The 16,836-nt window shown below is 45.9% G+C and overlaps 1 protein-coding gene across 2 annotated transcripts; it reads right to left on the bottom strand.

Moving 5' to 3' along the window:
• Positions 1-909: 909 nt before the first annotated feature.
• LOC144113559 (natterin-3-like) lies at positions 910-10,359 on the bottom strand. 2 transcript variants are annotated; one of them, XM_077646695.1, is made up of 4 exons: positions 10,205-10,354; positions 8,099-8,345; positions 2,951-3,162; positions 910-1,588 (listed from the first exon to the last, which is right to left on the bottom strand). In XM_077646695.1, exons 3-4 carry the CDS (start codon positions 3,047-3,049, stop codon positions 1,340-1,342), a joined length of 348 nt encoding a protein of 115 aa, XP_077502821.1. In that variant the 5' UTR covers positions 3,050-3,162; positions 8,099-8,345; positions 10,205-10,354; the 3' UTR covers positions 910-1,339. The 2 variants fall into 2 exon arrangements, with proteins under 2 accessions (XP_077502821.1, XP_077502820.1); XM_077646694.1 differs by lacking the exon at positions 8,099-8,345 and having other exon boundaries at positions 10,205-10,359.
• Positions 10,360-16,836: the final 6,477 nt, after the last annotated feature.

Below are 16,836 nucleotides of genomic sequence, written 5' to 3'. Positions count from 1 at the left end.
TGCCGCAGTATACTTCCTTTGAAAGCGAAACTTCAGATATATCAAGCATTATTTAACTCTCATCTAAGTTATTGTACTTTAGTATGGGGCACAACAACTAAAAGAAATTTAAACAGGCTTCTAGTAATACAAAAGCGAATAATTCGTCATATTGCCAATATGGAACCAATGACCACTACAACAAGTACCTTCAGGTCATTTGAAATACTTCGTATTGAGGATATTTATGAATTCCGACTATTGAAAACATTTTACTTTTCCTCCCTTACTACAATAAACCAACTAATGTCATTAGCATCACTGCGGCGCCGCGACGCTAACGTACCCACAAGAAATAAAGATTTGTGGGAAATCCCACGGTTCCGAACTTTTTATAAGTATCAAGCGTTATCACATAACCTCCCACTTATACTAAACAAAAATACTCACACTTTAGGTTTGAATAGAAGAGGTTTGAGGTCTTGTTTTCTGTAATTGCTCTCCCCTGGTAATACTTTGTTTTGGTATACTTTGTTTTGTTACACCTTATGTTTTTGTTTTTTTTTCTGTTCTGTTCTTGTGCTTTTTTTCATGCAAATCAATTGTACAATGTTTTTTTGCCACGTTTCTGGAAATGTGTTTTTGTGTACTTCGTTTGATGTCTGACTTGTGTTATTTACCTGGTATAATTTCAGTGCTCCGAATTTTGTACAAAACTTGTAATTACAGTTGCAAATTAGAGGTAAATGTTTGTTTTAATTATAATGTGTTTTTACTGATACTGCTATGTAACGGTCTTCTTGGTCTTAGTCAAGCTGCATGAGCAGCTTTTAGCCAAGGAGACCCTCCAGGCACTTTCTGGAAAAATAAACATTGAATTGAATTGAATCCCATGCTTCTGAGTTCCAATCTAGCAGGAAAAGAATCAGAGAGTGAGAAAATGTCTGTTTATTGGTCGAGGGGACAGTCACGTTGCCAGCATTTTTCTTCGGTGGGACGCGGTGAGGGGCAAGGAAGAAAGGGGGGAGGGGGATCAACGAGAGCACTGCCAGAACTTTTGCAGGTCGAGGGGAGCTTTAGTTCAGGTTGGTGGGACTGGCCCCTTTCGACCGCCATTGTCTACGTGCCTGCAAAGAGTACGACCCTGCGAAGATGTCGTCAGGTCTATAGAGATGCGACATTACACCACTATCACTTACGCATTGAGCTGAACTCCTTTGCGTGATGCGCTTTCGTAGAACCTTTCTTGAAAGGACACAAACCGACAGAGAGGCAAATGAGATTTGAGACTATCTAAAGGCTTACACCTTTAGCTGGTGGAGTCTTACAATGCTCATTTAAATAGCGCCACGAGCATTTTTTAGAAATTTATGGTCTTGCAGACGAAGACTTCATATTCGGTATAGCGGTGTTCCTGGCCGCCGTATGGAATGTAAAGGCACCCGTGGGATGGGTGAACCTTGCCGATGGCCAGTGTTCCATCATGGAATGTTCTGCCGATGTACAGCGGCTCCCCGTTGGCGCAGCTGCCACCCTGGATGGCTCCGGTGGGCACGGAACCACATGCCGCGGGTACCCAAGTCATCGGTGTGCCGTTAGTGACCAGCGCCTGCCAGAGAGAAGCAAAACAGACTAATCAACCTTTTTTTAAAGCATTAAATGCATCTAGCTCCAATTCTGGGCAAATTAATGTGGACATCGTCCGAACCTGAAGCCGAACTTGAGGGAGAACTTATCCATAATATTCCGAACCTTTCCGTCCGATTGGTATCCAGCGGAACAAACTTTACTCCCGAGCGGGATTTGAAACGGCGGCGGCTCAAAGAGGGCTTCGCTTCCCGCTGCCTTAGACCACTCGACCATCGCCTCAGTCTATCGCGCCGCGTGCTTAACTGGTAGCGTGTCGCGCTGTGCTTTGCATATCGTCGTATTCATCCTCTTTCAACCGCTAATTCTCTGCTGCGAATGTTTGCGAAGGCCGCTAAAAAATTGAAATTGAAAATTGGTTTTTGAGGACAGGAAATAACACAGCAACTGTCTCACATATCTCAGTGGACAACCGAACCGCGCCGTAAGGGAAGGAATAAAGGAGGGAGTGAAAGAAGAGAGGAGGAAAGAGGTGCTGTAGTGGAGGGCTCCGGAATAATTTCGACCACCTGGGTACCTTTAGTCTGCACTGACATCGCGCAGCATAAAAATAATAATAAATTGGTTTTCGTGGAAAGAAAATGGCGCAGTATGTCTCACATCTGGGCGGACACCTGAACCGCGTCGTAAGGGAAGGGATAAATGAGGGACTGAGAGAAGAAAGGGAGAAAAGGAGCCGTAGTGAAGGGCTCCGGAATAATTTCGACCACTTGGGGATCTTTAACGTCCACTGGAATCGCACAGCACACGGGCGCCTGAAAAAATGGTTGTGAGGGAAGGAAAATGGCATTCCACCGCGACCGTGATCTGCAGCACGTGCTGACGCCACCTCCTCTTCTTAGGAGGCTTGCGATGGCCATGCGGGTTTCCATACACCAAGAGCGGCAAAGGTAGCCGAGCGCGCTGTCTCTCGCTACGAAAAGCTAAGAAAAGTGGCTGTTGACAGAACCTCCAAGACTCGAGTGCGGCTACCATCATCTATGAGCTGTCCTATCGAATGCGCTAAGCCTTTTCTGCGACGCATTTCTTGCTTACATCTGCTCTCGACAAAAATAAAATAAGATAAGGGAGAGTGGAATTTTAGGAAATATGCTTGGAAGGGGTTGTAAGAAACAGAACACAGAGGGGACAGCATATACAATCCGGGCACTCGAGTGAAAGCACAGTTTTGCTATAGCTGAGAAAGGTTGTCATAGGTTAGAGAGGGCAAAAAATATAAATAAAAAGGTCCCGCCTGCATCGCCTATCGACACAACGGGCTTAATTAATTGGGAAAGGCTGACAGGCAGAAACGCAGGAACAGCGGCATGAACAGTAGGCGCACCTGGTACTCCTGGTGGCTGTGCTCGGTACCGTCGTAAGACACGTAGCAGCAGTTGTGGGTAGGCACCACCTTGCCCGGAACCAAGTCTCCGCCGTGCATCGCGCGCCCTATGAAAATGGACTCTCCGCTGTCTTCTCCGCCGGGCACGGCGTTGGACGGCAAGCGAGAGCCGTGACACTGTACCCATTGGCACACAGGCTGGTGGTGGAACGCTGCGATGCGGGTACACGAAGCCTCGTTAACCAGGGACGAGAATTCAGTGCGTGCAGTACTACTCAAGGGCTACATCTTCGCAAGGGCTGCTATTCGGGCCGTAATTCTGCTGCTCGAATATCCGCCAAGGTCGCTGGATTTCGGTCGCAGGTAAGGCTGCGGGCTTGGTGCACAATTTTCTGTATCCGTAATAGTTACGAGAGGTTGGCATGGACGCAACGCGAATGCTTAATGCGGTCACGTTCCCCGTATAACTACTGCATGGATCCTTTCGACTAGCCCTCATGTGCTTCTTGTTACGCAACCATCACCCAGTATGTCCAAAAGCCATCAAAATTACGAAAGGCAGTGAATTCTGTATTTACCGTGGTGTTCCTCCTGTAATTGAAAAAGCGCACTTCTCGTATTCGGGTAAGTGTGGCTGAAGACGGAAACAAACACAAAGAGAAAAGAGGCAACGCTTCTTCGAGGCTAACTGTTATTTTGTGTGTGTCCTGTGTACCATGATACCTCACTCCTTTTCCTGGCCTTGAATTGCCAAGCACTCCAAACTAGCATTCTTCTTAATTATAGTTCTTGCTGAATTGTGAATGTTTCTTTGTTTCTATAGTTATAACACAAGTCAGGGAAGCGTGCTTGTGGAACATTGTTTTGTTTAACTCACTCATGTGTTTTGGTAGCTGCTTCATGGGATATGTGTTGTTTGGAAACCCAAGTGTCGTTACTGTTGATAAACTTGCGAATGATAAAATAGCCTATACTACCGATAGAATTAATGCCATCCAGAATTAAGACTCGTCGGGCTATGTGGTTTTCCTTAACTTGCAGAACAGCGCAGAAACGACAAATCAAAAGCATACAAACCTAGCACTGACTTGACCATTCATTTCTTGTCATTAGAGCCTATAAAAGCTATGCGCCTCCAGCATAAAAATGCAGAAGCAAAGAAAAACAAAATAAATTATTGAAATACATTTTTCATGGTAGATGGCCTTGCATTTAAACCATACATTCTCTTTCCGATGGTCTGACTGATGATAATCTGACACTCCTGTCTCTCATACACAATCTTCGAAGCCTCGATAATTTTGATTAGCAGCTATCTCTGTTCTGGGAGATATCTCGCATCGGTCGCCCTCGGGCACGCATCCTTTATGATGGCTATGCATCCTGCGGTAGTCTTGATTAATTACACGTCTAGAATTTCAATTGTGCTTTTTATCCTGCTTTACTGTATTAATCTGCCTGTCTGGCAAATATATTGGTTCCGGAGAACAACAAGACACGATAAACGACACCATAATCTTTAGGAATAGAATGCTTTAAAGTGTGTCAGTTTGACACTTTCTTTTTTCTTACATGGTTTGGAAAAAAGCGTCTTTTTACACAAAATAGGCCTCTTTTTTTTCCGAGACTGAGAGCACAATGTGAAAACATCCACGGTTTTCAATATATTTAAGGCTTTACGAATATTTGCAAACACACAGTGGCGTCATATGCACGATATGGGCAACACCACTGCGAATTTCGACCAAAAGGTTGGAAAGATGTTGGCGATTTTCGAATAGTGTTAGAGCCCGTTAATCTTTATGCATGAGCTGCATGACGAAAGGCCCCGTTGGGCTTTTAGTGCCGATGCTGCACTATTTCGGATGTCAATAAAAAAAACGAACTTTGCGTGGCCGTTAAGGTGGTCTTGCCGGCTGTATGGGCATTAATAAACATAGTTGGATACAGCTCTAGAACGAAGCTGCAGAATCCACTCAGAGCAGACCCTCCGGATAATGGCGTCAACTGATTGCGGACCCTGTCAAGCCCATCTTGAGGCTTTCTGCCCATTTTGAGACCGACCGACCGACCGACCGACAGACTCACTTACTGACTGACTCACTGGCAAAGAGAGTGCCTTTTATCCGTCTCTCAACGTGTAGTGTAGCCAGCTGGGCATAGCCTGGTTATCCTCCGTGATTTTCCTTTCTTTTGTTCCTCTCTCATTCTCTTGCAAGGGCTTCATCCGAGAGTACTCTGCATTGCACGTAGGACGTCTTTGAGATGCTGAGTGCACTGAGTCGTTACTGAATTCCGTAGCTGAATACGTGCTTCAAAAAGTTAAGAAGGCCCTCGGCAAACAGGGAAGCAAGGGGCTGCATGGAAGAAGCATGGCCGCAGGAGGGCAGCAGTCGTGCCCTGTATTCACCAAATTTCGCAAGACGTGAAGAAGATGAAAACTACGCGAATAAGAGAGGACAGGAGACTACGAAAGTGACCCCACCGGCGCTGTCTTCTGTTCCATGTCTCTTGTACTGTCTTATTCTCGCAGTCCTACCTTTTATGGACAAGCAGGATAAGCGGTAGGGCTTGTTGGTAATGCATCGTTTTCACCAGCGCGTAGCAGCACGATGAGATAAGATAAAAAGACACGAATGCATGCCCAGATGGCGTAGTCTACTCTATTCCGCTATCTTACGGCAGGGCGTATAGGCCGATCTGTCGGTGAAAGGCCAATGGTTTATGAGGGTTTAGCGTCCCAAAGCGACTCAGGCTATGAGAGACGCCGTAGTGAAGGGCTCCGGAAATTCCGACCACCTGCGGTTCTTTAACGTGCACTGACATCGCACAGGACACGGGCCTCTAGAATTTCGTCTCCATTGAAATACGACCGCTGCGGCCGGGATCGAACCCGCGTCTTTCGGGCCAGCCGCCGAGCGTCGTAACCACTCAGCCACCGCTGCGGCTGATGAAAGGCTAATGCGTCATCGCAATGATATATCAGGTTCAAAGCGCCTGTTTTGTCTTCGTGTCTTTTTGTGCTTTTTCCTCGTCATGCAACGCGCTGCTGAAAGCGAGGCTAAAGTAGTACGATTAAAATATCAGCCGGGGCCACCAGGGCCACCTATTCCTTCACTGCAACTTCTCTTAAGCGCAGAAAGACAGCACAGGAAGGAACCAAGTTCACAGCACAGATCTCTCTGTCCTGTCAACTTCGTCCCTTCCTGTGCCGTCTTTCGGCGCTTAGTTAAAACCAATTCCATTAGTGCACCAAGTAGCCTGCAAAAACGTCCGCGCAAGTTTTTCTTCACAGCTATCATTGGCGACTCATGCCTTATAGTTCGGCCAACGTTGGCTTATCTCCCAGAGCAAAGATCTTCCTGTAAGGGGAAGAACTGAAGTGGCGAAGACTGCGCATGCGGGACGCGGTATTCTGAGCGCAGCATCGGCCGGATGTCGGAAGAGGAGCGTATTGTTTAGAAGCAAGACCTTCTGCCAGGAAATGAATGCTTCAACGGTGGGTTGTGTTTTTCGTTTTTTTTTTCTTTTCCGTTTTATTGTTTCGTCGTTGTTGTTATTACCGTATATGTATATTATTTGTTGGCCCTTCGAACGCGCACCTGCAAAGACACTGGAGGCAGCGCTACTTGTGCGCGCTTTTGTCCTGTGCTGTTTCCGCGCTGTTATGCAAGTTAGGCGCCACATAAATATTGTTTATAAACTTAAGCGCTGGTGACGCAGGTTTGGCGCACTTTGTCTGCACGTCATTTTTTCGGCGCAGTGGACTAGACCACCTGCAGAATTCGTTCACAAGTCTGTCGTCTGAGCTAGAGCGCCGATATCGCGCGGGCATGTCCGCTTTTCACGTGAAGAGTTTTCCATATTTCGCGGGCTTTCCTCCGATAGAAACATGAACATGTCTGAGTTATAATTCCAAGCTTGAAAAGTTATTTGTGCCGAACACGAGAAGTTAACTAGGTTGAACTAGTGCGTTATTTAGTCAGAATAAAACCGACGCTCCGAGTAGTTCTGTTGAACGACCAACAACGTGCTTTCAGTTACACCCTCCAAAGGTACATTTTTAACCCTGAGCTCAAGTTTCCTGATACACCCGGTACATTTCCTGCAGGCTCCGCGAATGACGAAATGCACTTACTCGAAAGATGCGTTGCAAATATTGAAGCAGTATTCACATAAGGAGATTTCGCGCGTCGCTGGCGCGGCTTCTCGCCAGATACAGGTATTGCTGTGCCCTGGCGTCTTTTTTGCTGTCGCGATAAGCCGCTCTCTTGTGACAGCCACTGACGCAGTATTCTTATCTTAAAGCGGACCCTGGCCCATCGCCACTTCATAATAAAGTTGAATGTGTGGAAGATTTTCCGAAGGAAGTTCAGGCTGTGCCTGTGCACCACCTCCCAATTGCAAGTGTAGCTCGCGTACAGTCAGCGGCGGACTTACTGGTCGTTCTTGCAGGGGGCGGTCCTATTTGATCCATATATTTCTTCGCCTTTTTTTCTTAAAAAAATGGGGTTGAGGGGGTGCAAAATTTCTCAGTAATGGGGGGGGGGGGGGGAGACCGCCTTACTTCTTTTATAAATATGCCCCTGTAGGGCGTTTGCATTGGGCGTCAGTATTACTTGTTTATTTGTTATCGCGGTTCTACAGTCCTAAATATCGACACTCGAGCAGTCGGATATTAGCCGGCGGATATCTAAAGCTACAGGATGTCCTTATCAGTGCAATATTGCGTATGAAAAGGCGTACCGATCTTATCTATACTGCTTATGTTCTCTCAATACAAAACGCTAACGCAAAAAGAAATGATTGACGAATAGAGTTCAAAGTATCACCCCAGCGCAGGCAGCCCGGACGTTAAACTCGATGTCGTCTATTGCTTCGACGGGAAGTAGCGCAGACGCGCGCGTATCCGGTGTCTTCCCGGATGGTGCAGCTACTCCGCCGCTAGCGTTGTGCTGAGCATTCTTTTCTCCTTTTTATGTTTACTGTACAGCTCAGGAATTTTCAGCTTTCTACTGGCTGCCCACTTCTTTCTTTCCTTTCGCTTTTGATCACGCGTTTCGAGGAATGTCTTGCTTTTTGTTCATCATAATGTAATCCCAGCTCGCCGAAATTCGCCGAGCTGGATAAAACTATCTTCCTTCTCACCGTTTCCTCTTCAGATGGCAGGCCGGTGTGTGGCGTCAACCAGACGGGCTCCTATTCTGCACCCCTTTTCTACTCCTACCTTTGCAACACCCTTGGTACCCCGCAGTGTCCGCACTGTGGTTACTACACTTCCTCTTGCACATGGTTTGGCAGTGCCGGGCCATCCTTCTCCTTCAGCACATTCCCAGTCCCTCACCGACTTCCTTGGAGAAGCGACTGACCAACCCATGGCCATCGCCAGCAGTGGCTAGGGAGGGAAGGAGGACCAAGATGGCTGATCAAACTGAATTATTGTCATCTTTTTTATCTAGCAATCAAAATCCTTCTACTCACAATCTTACGACCAACTTCTGTTGCACAGAAAGAAAAGAAAGACAAGCGGGCGTCATGCTCATCTGTCATCATTTCCACCTCCAGTGTAAGCAATATGCACGGATGCTGTATACAGGGTGTTTTTCGTAAAAATTTACGCAATTTTTAAAAATACGCTTTTTGACTTAGAAGAACGCTTTTCTCGACAGAGCAATGTTAGCCGTGTAGTTCATCAGAGTACGGCTAAGAAGTGCTAAGTAGCAGGCTGGTTAAAAAATATTGAATAGTTAACGTTTTAAATATTACTGTCAGGCTTCTCAATTATTAAGAGGCGTGTAGACAACCCTAATTTAGCCGCCGCGGTGGCTGAGTGGTTATGGCGCTCGGCTGCCGGCACGAAAGACGCGGGTTCGATACCGGCCGCAGCGGTCATATTTCGATGCAGGCGAAGTTCTAGAGGCCCATGTGCTGTGCGATGTCAGTGCACGTAAAAGAACCTCAGGTGGTCGAAATTTCCAGAGCCCTTCACTACGGCGTCTCTCATAGCCTGAGTCGCTTTGGGACGTTAAACCCCATAAACCAACCAACCAACCAACCAACCAACCAATCCTAATTAATATCCATATCAGTTTCTAGAATTTCGAAACCATGGTTACCCTGGGCACTGTGGCCCAACAAGTTTTGGCTATATCGCGAAAAATACATGCGCTTTCAAGATGCTTGCAGGGAAAGCAACCTCTCCAGGGCACGTAACTCGTCGAAATAGCCCAAATTTGTTGTACCGCAGCTCTGAGGCTAACCGTGTTTTCGGAATTCTAAAGTCTTATGTGAAACATAAGACTTTATGTTTCGAAAGTCTTATGTGAAGTCTTCTTTCGGAAGTCTTATGGGAAACACCCAGTATTAAGCTGGCAGTGTTTCATCACGGAGCTCCTCCTGAGTGTGTTACGTGCGGATAATAATCTTTTAAGAGAACGTGAACCACGAAGCGAATAATTTTTACTGTCGAATAGTTCACAAATCAAACAAAACCAGGTTAGATCACTGTAAGAGGAAGGTCACCCGACTGAAGATGAAAATGCTCTATTAGAAAAGGGCTTGGGCAATGATCGTGTTTTATGCTATTCGATGGTATTTATGCTAGGGGGAAAAATTCAGGCTATTTTTAGTAACCATTCTGAACACCGCATCACGCCGGACCATCGCAGTCTGAATGTAAGCGCCGATAGCTAGCCATTAATATCATTCGCCGGCATTGGCATTTAAGGCGAAACACACCAACGGCAAGGAGGAGGAACCGGCAGAAGCATAGCTAAGAAATACGGCAATCGTTTGCACGAAAACAGTACACTGTTGTTCCTAAAATCGGAGAAACGCAGCTGCATTTGCGCTTTTTGAGCACGCTAGGGCTGGCAATGGAACTGTCGCCATTTGAATGCACCCCCCCCACCCCCCAATTTTTTTACATCTACGGTACAGCTTCACGATGCAAAATTGAAACTTATACTCTTTTCATAAACAGACGATCATTATCATCATCGTCATCACGACCTTGAATAACCCTGATTTTTATGTATGCTTTTCTGCTCTAGTACTCATACCCCCTCGTTTTTCAGTGAATAAATTTTCATAGATTGTCACCATCACAGTACAGAAGGAAGAACTGGCTAACCTTTTCTGAATATCCGTTTGTAGTTGTACCCTGTTCAGCACATCGTACGAAAAACACAACAGAGCCTTGATGTTGAACGAAACACTGCTTTGAACAGCAGAATGCACACATGCCAAACTCACCTCCGAAAGCAGCCATTTTAGTGCAGAGTGCGAGTTGCTGGTCGCTAGCAGGATCTCTTTCTCGTGTCAAGTGAGGCCCATAAATACTGCAACTGAGCCGGTGCAACAACGCCAGCGTTTGCATAGATAAACGGAACTTGACGCCGGAGCGGAAACAGCGCTGTCGTCAGCGCACCAAAGAACCGCCCCCTGAACGTGTGCCCAACCCGTGCCTCGTGCTCTCCATGTCGCTTTCCCTCCCCACCTAAACTGTTCGGGTTCCATTTCACTCACCGTTTCCTGCGTCGTTGAAAGGGGAGGATACGTTTTATTACCTCACTCAGGTGCGGGTTTGCTTTGGCTTGAGCGAATACCGGATAGCGGTCTGAATCACAAAGGATATTGCACCTGCTGCAGTCACTTCCTATCGAAAAGCAGAAAGAAAAACTAGGAAATGAAGAAAAATAATTCAAGATATATTTCATTTATAATGCGGAGCGGATCCCTACGCACGGTAATAAAGCAGATAAATGTTGAAATAATGCCTTGGAAATTACAGGATGCGAGTATGAAACACTAATAATACAGGACGAGCGGCGCCAATAAATCGATAAAGCATAAAGACGGGAGGACAGTACCTGTCCTTCTGCACGCACGCGCTCAAATGAGCCAGATAAGACACCTTAAAAAGAACTGTCGCAAATACAAACGGGTCTACAGCAAAGAAGGTGTAAAGGAACAGCGTCTGGAAAGAATAGCACGCAGTGTGCTGAACTGTAAAGCAGAACAAAACTGAAGACCATATTTTGGATACTCACCGGTACAACCGTGTTTTAGTCTCGGGTGAACGTAGCAAAATGGTTTGATTTGGTATGGTTTCGTTTTATGGGGTTTAACGTCCCAAAGCGACTGAGGCTATGAGGGACACCGTAGTGAAGGGCACCGGATAATTTCGACCACCTGGGGTTCTTCAACGTGCGCTGACATCGCACAGTACACGGTCATCTAGCATTTCGCTTTCATCAAAATGCGACCGCCGTAGCCGAGATCGAACCCGCATCGTCTGGGTCAGCAGCCGAGCACCATAACCACTCAGCCACTACGGCGGCTTTGGTTTGGTATGGTTTGTGGTGTTTAACGCCCCAAAGCAATCGACTCGGGCTATGAGGGACGCCTTTGTGGAGTTCTCCGGACAATTTAAACCATCTGAGGTTCTTTAACGTGCACTCACATCGCACAGTGCGCGGGTATCTATCATATCGCCTCCATCGAAATGCGACCGCCGCGGACGGGACTGAACCCGCGTTTTCGGGCGTAGAAAAATAGGTTTGATATGGTGCTATGCAAACACTCACAAGTTAAGTAGCGCAACACTCTTATGGCACGATTTTACTAATAATGGCATAATAACCGCTTCAACAGAATTTTTTGTTGTTGGAGATTGAGATTGCAGGAGTCAAAAATAACTCTTCTGAGAAGTCTTAGCCGTTTTAATACATTAAAAACTGCTGCAAAGTCAAACTGCCACCATCCTATCTTCCAGTGTGCAACACAATACTGGGCTTTTCACCGCACTGCAGGAATAACGTAGAATGTTGCACAGTTCCGCGTCCATTGGCGTAACTCTTACGTACATTAGTGCGCACCATGCTGTTATATCATAGGGCCATATTAGGCAACAAGCTTAGCATTTTCTCAAGGAATTCGTTCATGTTCAGGGCTTTGTTCTGTACCTGTTCTTGGAGGCCCTTGATCATATCGCATTTTTGGGCCGGTTGTTGCATCTGGCCGCACTATGAAATCTGCAGCAGGCAACTCGGCTTGCAACTTCGTTTCTCTTCAGAGCGCTAATCCACGGGTGCAAAGGTATCGGGGAGCGCCTGCTAATCAAGATGTTTTCTTTTTGCACGAGGAAACAAATAAATGGTGTATTGAAATACCTTGCCTCAGCTGACTTGTGCCAAGATTTCTTAACGTTATAAAGCGGGAACCGCGGTTCCGGTGAGGGTTCAAATGTTGATTATTAAAATTTCGCGTCATCCACGCGTCATCCATAAAAGATCAGAGAGACAGTTTGACCACTTGAAGCGGGGGACAAATTTAAATAATTTCATGATAACTCCAGAATTTTGGCAGGGGTAAAATCTTAACCTGTATTAACGTCACCTTATGTTATAAGCTCGCACTGTTCACAAGATACTCGGGCAAAGCATGCAGTGGTGCTGGCGCGGTGATTCTGGTTTGGGCTTTTCGCACACGGGGATTAAGGAACCAGAAAAATGCTGCCCGAGCTTTTGCGACGTGGAGATAGCAGCGCCGGGCTTTTATGACGGGGGTTTTGTGCCCGGGGCAATCGAGCTATAACCCATGAAAAATTATGCAATGTCGTCTTGAAGCTGGTTCTTGTCGTGAACATTGCGATAAGTGTGTGTTCACGATCAGCTAGGTGTTTCTCCGAATCGGCAAAATTCTGCCGCCCGCTGAACTGCGTCATAAATCCTTCTAAAACAAAATTTATAGGGCTTCAAACTATTCAGAACATCCTTTCCTGCACACCGGCTTTAACCCTTTGTTCTAGTTCTCCACTTTCTCGACATCATTCTGGATTCAACACTTAAATTTTCCACACAAATCGCTCATCTGAAGAAAAAAAAAGTCTGCGTTAGCATTAAAGCACTCATTAAAGCTCGCCCATATTTTCCTTGTAACATACTCTTATTCATGTATTATGCGTTCGTACATGGTCACCTCACTTACGGTATTGTTGCATGGGGATATACTTACCGTTGCCACTTATCGTCCTCTCAGCATCCGCATTATCACATGCAGCTCTTGTACTGATGCAAACCATCGTTCCTTGTTACATCATCACAACCTCCTATCAGTCCACCACTTTTTTCAGCATCACCTTTGGATCATGTTCTTTAAGGTATTTAATCACGCCACTGCGTTTCCAATTTATCTATTCCATCCTGTCGCCTAACTGAAACTCTACAAGGTTTGCGGCTGGAAACAATTATCTGCTTCTAAAACTTCCTACTTGTTACGAAAAAAATTACTTACGCCATCTTTTGCATGCATTTCGTTTTTTTACCACACTACCATTTTAATTCATTGAAAACCTCACTGTCCTCACATGTTTTCACGAATAAGCTGAAGGTCTTTTTTTCAAAACGGATGCTTTTTATTTTGTTTCTGTGTAATTTTACGACCAGGATCATTTTGAAGTTCCTTTTTGCTTCTTTTAAGTTATAACCAATCCGATGAATTAGCTGTTGTTACTTCTTGATTTTGTATTTATATATCGAGGGTCCCGTCGTTTGAATTTGGGACCCTCGCCTGTATTAATTCTGGGTCCGATAAACCTTGATAGTTTGATTTGAAAAATAGGGTGGTTGAAATTGTAGACAGACTAGACGGCTCTACATGGAAGGCAGTTCTCAAACGGCATGGTAAGCGAGCCGTGCACAGTATAAGACGTTGGCTACGCCGATGGCTCCGCCGATGGCCCGACCGCCTTAGGCATCCGCGAACGCTTCTCGTGCTTGCAAACACGGTGTTGTTCTATAGCCACGAAACATCCCAAGCAGCACGCCAATAATGGACCACCTATGGCATAAGAGTGGCGAAAATTGGCTCCAAAATTGGTCCTTCATTGGCATTTGGGCAAATTACTACATTTTCCAAGCATGGCCCATCGTTCGCTCTAGTAATGGGCCGACGTTCAGCCACTCTGACTGCCAACAATGGGCCTGTGCACGGCCCAGTATGCACGAATGGTGGCTTCTCAGTTATTGGAATCGGGTGGCTGCCTATAGGCATTTCCAACATGGCAAACCATTGGCTTTCCCAACAACACCAGTGAGGAATTACCGCATGCAATTGGAGGTCCCGTTTGTGTTTAATACCGTGGGACCATTTGTATTGTAATGTGCAATTTGTAGTAAGTCATGAAACTTTCAAAAATACTGGAATCTGTCTTGATGAAGTGTATATATTAGTTAAAGAGGCCAAATGCTTTGCCAAAATCAAGGAAAACGCATGCCTAATGCCACATTTTTGTTGCCAAAGTTATCGAGTGTAATTTTTTTGTGGTAAGAAGTGCCAATTCTGTTTATTCAAAAAGCCATGTATACAAATGAAGGGCTTATAACACTGCAACAGTCTGGGAAGGTTATTAAGCATTTAAGAATTAGAGAGACTGGCAATATTTAAGCGAGGCGATAGTTAGACATATTCATCTCGGTCCCCTTTTTTGTGTTCTACTGCAACTTTGGCGAACTCTACGCGACGAGGGGACGCTCCCTCTGAGTTAGAAAGGCTGAAAATATTCACTAAGCAAGGCGGAATTACGTCTGCAACATATTTTGCAGGCTTGATCTGAAGGGCCAGATGCGTCGATAGATGTATATTTGTTTTAAGGTCATGAACGTCCTTGCCACTTCACTTTGAAGACTGGATTCAAGAAAACACTATAAATGTCTTGTTGGTGTTAATCACATCCTAACAGACATGCATATTTAATATATTTTAGAATTCTATTTAAGTGTTCGTAGCAACAAGCATCCGTGTACTGTGCGATGTCGGTGCAGGTTAAAGAACCCCAAGTGGTCGAAATTTCCTGAGGCCTTCACTGCGCGGCGTCCCTCATAGCCTGAGTCTCTTTGGGACCTTAAACCCCCATAAAGCGCAATGACATTAATATCACTACCAATGATTACTTCATATATATATATATATATATATATATATATATATATATATATATATATTCACGGACAAATTATAACGACAAATCAAAGAAAAAAATTACTGGGAAACGCCAGGGCGGCGGTAACAAAAACTGAACCTCTATGATCCATAACCAAGCATAAGTATTTCAAGATGTGGAATCACCGAGCAAAAATCTGGGATTAACTCGCATTTCAAGGCGTTAAATACTAGTATTTGACTCACCGCCAGCTAGGTTTGCTTTCCTATTTAAATAGTGTGACTTGTAACTTGCTTGGTAACTATCATTGCATTCTGGGAGTCAAAACAACTGTTTATTTCAACGCCGTGTGCTACGCATATCGCCGGCAATAGGCAACAGCGGTGCAAATGCTACCAGGGAAAAGAGCACGACTAAGGCTCCTCGCTGTACACCGATGCCTTTGATCATTTCCGTTATTGAGGCACAATGTGATAAACACGCGACCACACGATTTATACGCTGTGGCGGGGCACGACACTGTGTGAGCGAAAACGAACCCTTAGTAGCGCATCGACTGAGTAGAAATCGTGCGGACAGTGTGACTGCTGGAGTGAAATTGCACTGAAACGCTTAACATTTTCATTCCTTTAAACGCTTACCGCTCACAGCGCCTTCCCTAAAGCATTTTCGTGACAGGCGCCAGGTGCAGCCTGGACTGAACAGTACGTGAGCATCTATGAGAGAAGTATGCTCTCATAGATGCTCATAGGCGATCGCGACCAGTTACGATGCAGATACCTGTGAAAAAATATGCCATAATTTACAGCAGAGACGATTCTGTAACTATGCCGATTATCACGTCTTTCTCCTTAGTAAGAACTTCACTGCGCAGTTTTAAATGCGTTTGGGAGTCCACGTTTGCTCCACGCTCCAGCGGCGTTGGCGGTTGATGGAAAGGTGCGAAAGACATATCCTGCGACGAAGCCCTTGCAGAGATAAGAGCGTTGGACCAGAGGAAAGGAAAGCGAGGCCCGGACGCAGGGGTTGTGTAAAAAGCTCGAGCGTTGTTTCTCCGCTGTACGTTGCATCGGTTCATCAAACGATTCCTTGCGCAGCCTGCGGCCGGTCAGTAAGCTAGGCAAGCTTGAAATGGACGCAACTTTCTGAGACCCGGTGAGCTGTGGACTTTTAAAACGACGTACTTTGGTAAAGGCTGCAGATGCAGCCCGTTAGTTCCTGACTGCTAATCATCAAGAAACTTTTTTCCCATTGCGTAAAATTTCATACCTCCGACTTCTTGTTTGATGTTTTTTTTTTTTCTGACGCGGTCAAAATGGACTGCAACGCACAATGGGTGAGCGTTGTGACCACGATACGCCGGCGTGAGCAGTTGCCGCGGCGCACGCAATGTCTGGGCGCAATCAGGAACAGCGAAGAGGTGACTCTGGTTTTGTGTAACACCACTGCGTAATCGTCATTTTGAGTGGTTTGGGAGAAACGAACAATGCACTTCGTCACCGCTCTGCGCTATCGGGAGTGTAAGCGGTGGTGACGTGACGAGCAGCTCCGATTGTCGAGAGGAATAAATACAGAGTGCACGAAACACGTGGCACCCGAGGCGGAAAGGCTGCAACCCCCGACCAACGCATGGCGGACGTCATTACACTCTCCATCACTATCACATTTCAGGGAATTGGGCTAATGCTGGAAAAGAAAAACGCATGAATATTATAGCCACCCTGAACAAACAAGGACAGATTAGATCAGTCGCACTAGTGCCGAAAAATGCTGTTCGCCAAACCGCAACTGCGAGAAGTACGAAGTTTTCGGGATATGCGCCCTCATCCGTTGCGATGAATTGACATCGACAGCTGTAACGCTATGGAACATAACGCATACCCACTAGCCCGAACCATCACCTTGTCAAGCTGCAACGCCACTGCCATCAGTGCCGTTGTAC

This window comes from Amblyomma americanum, chromosome 1, assembly GCF_052857255.1.
Source record: "Amblyomma americanum isolate KBUSLIRL-KWMA chromosome 1, ASM5285725v1, whole genome shotgun sequence".
NCBI classification, from domain to species: domain Eukaryota; kingdom Metazoa; phylum Arthropoda; class Arachnida; order Ixodida; family Ixodidae; genus Amblyomma; species Amblyomma americanum.
This window is presented reverse-complemented; position numbering and strand designations above follow the sequence as displayed.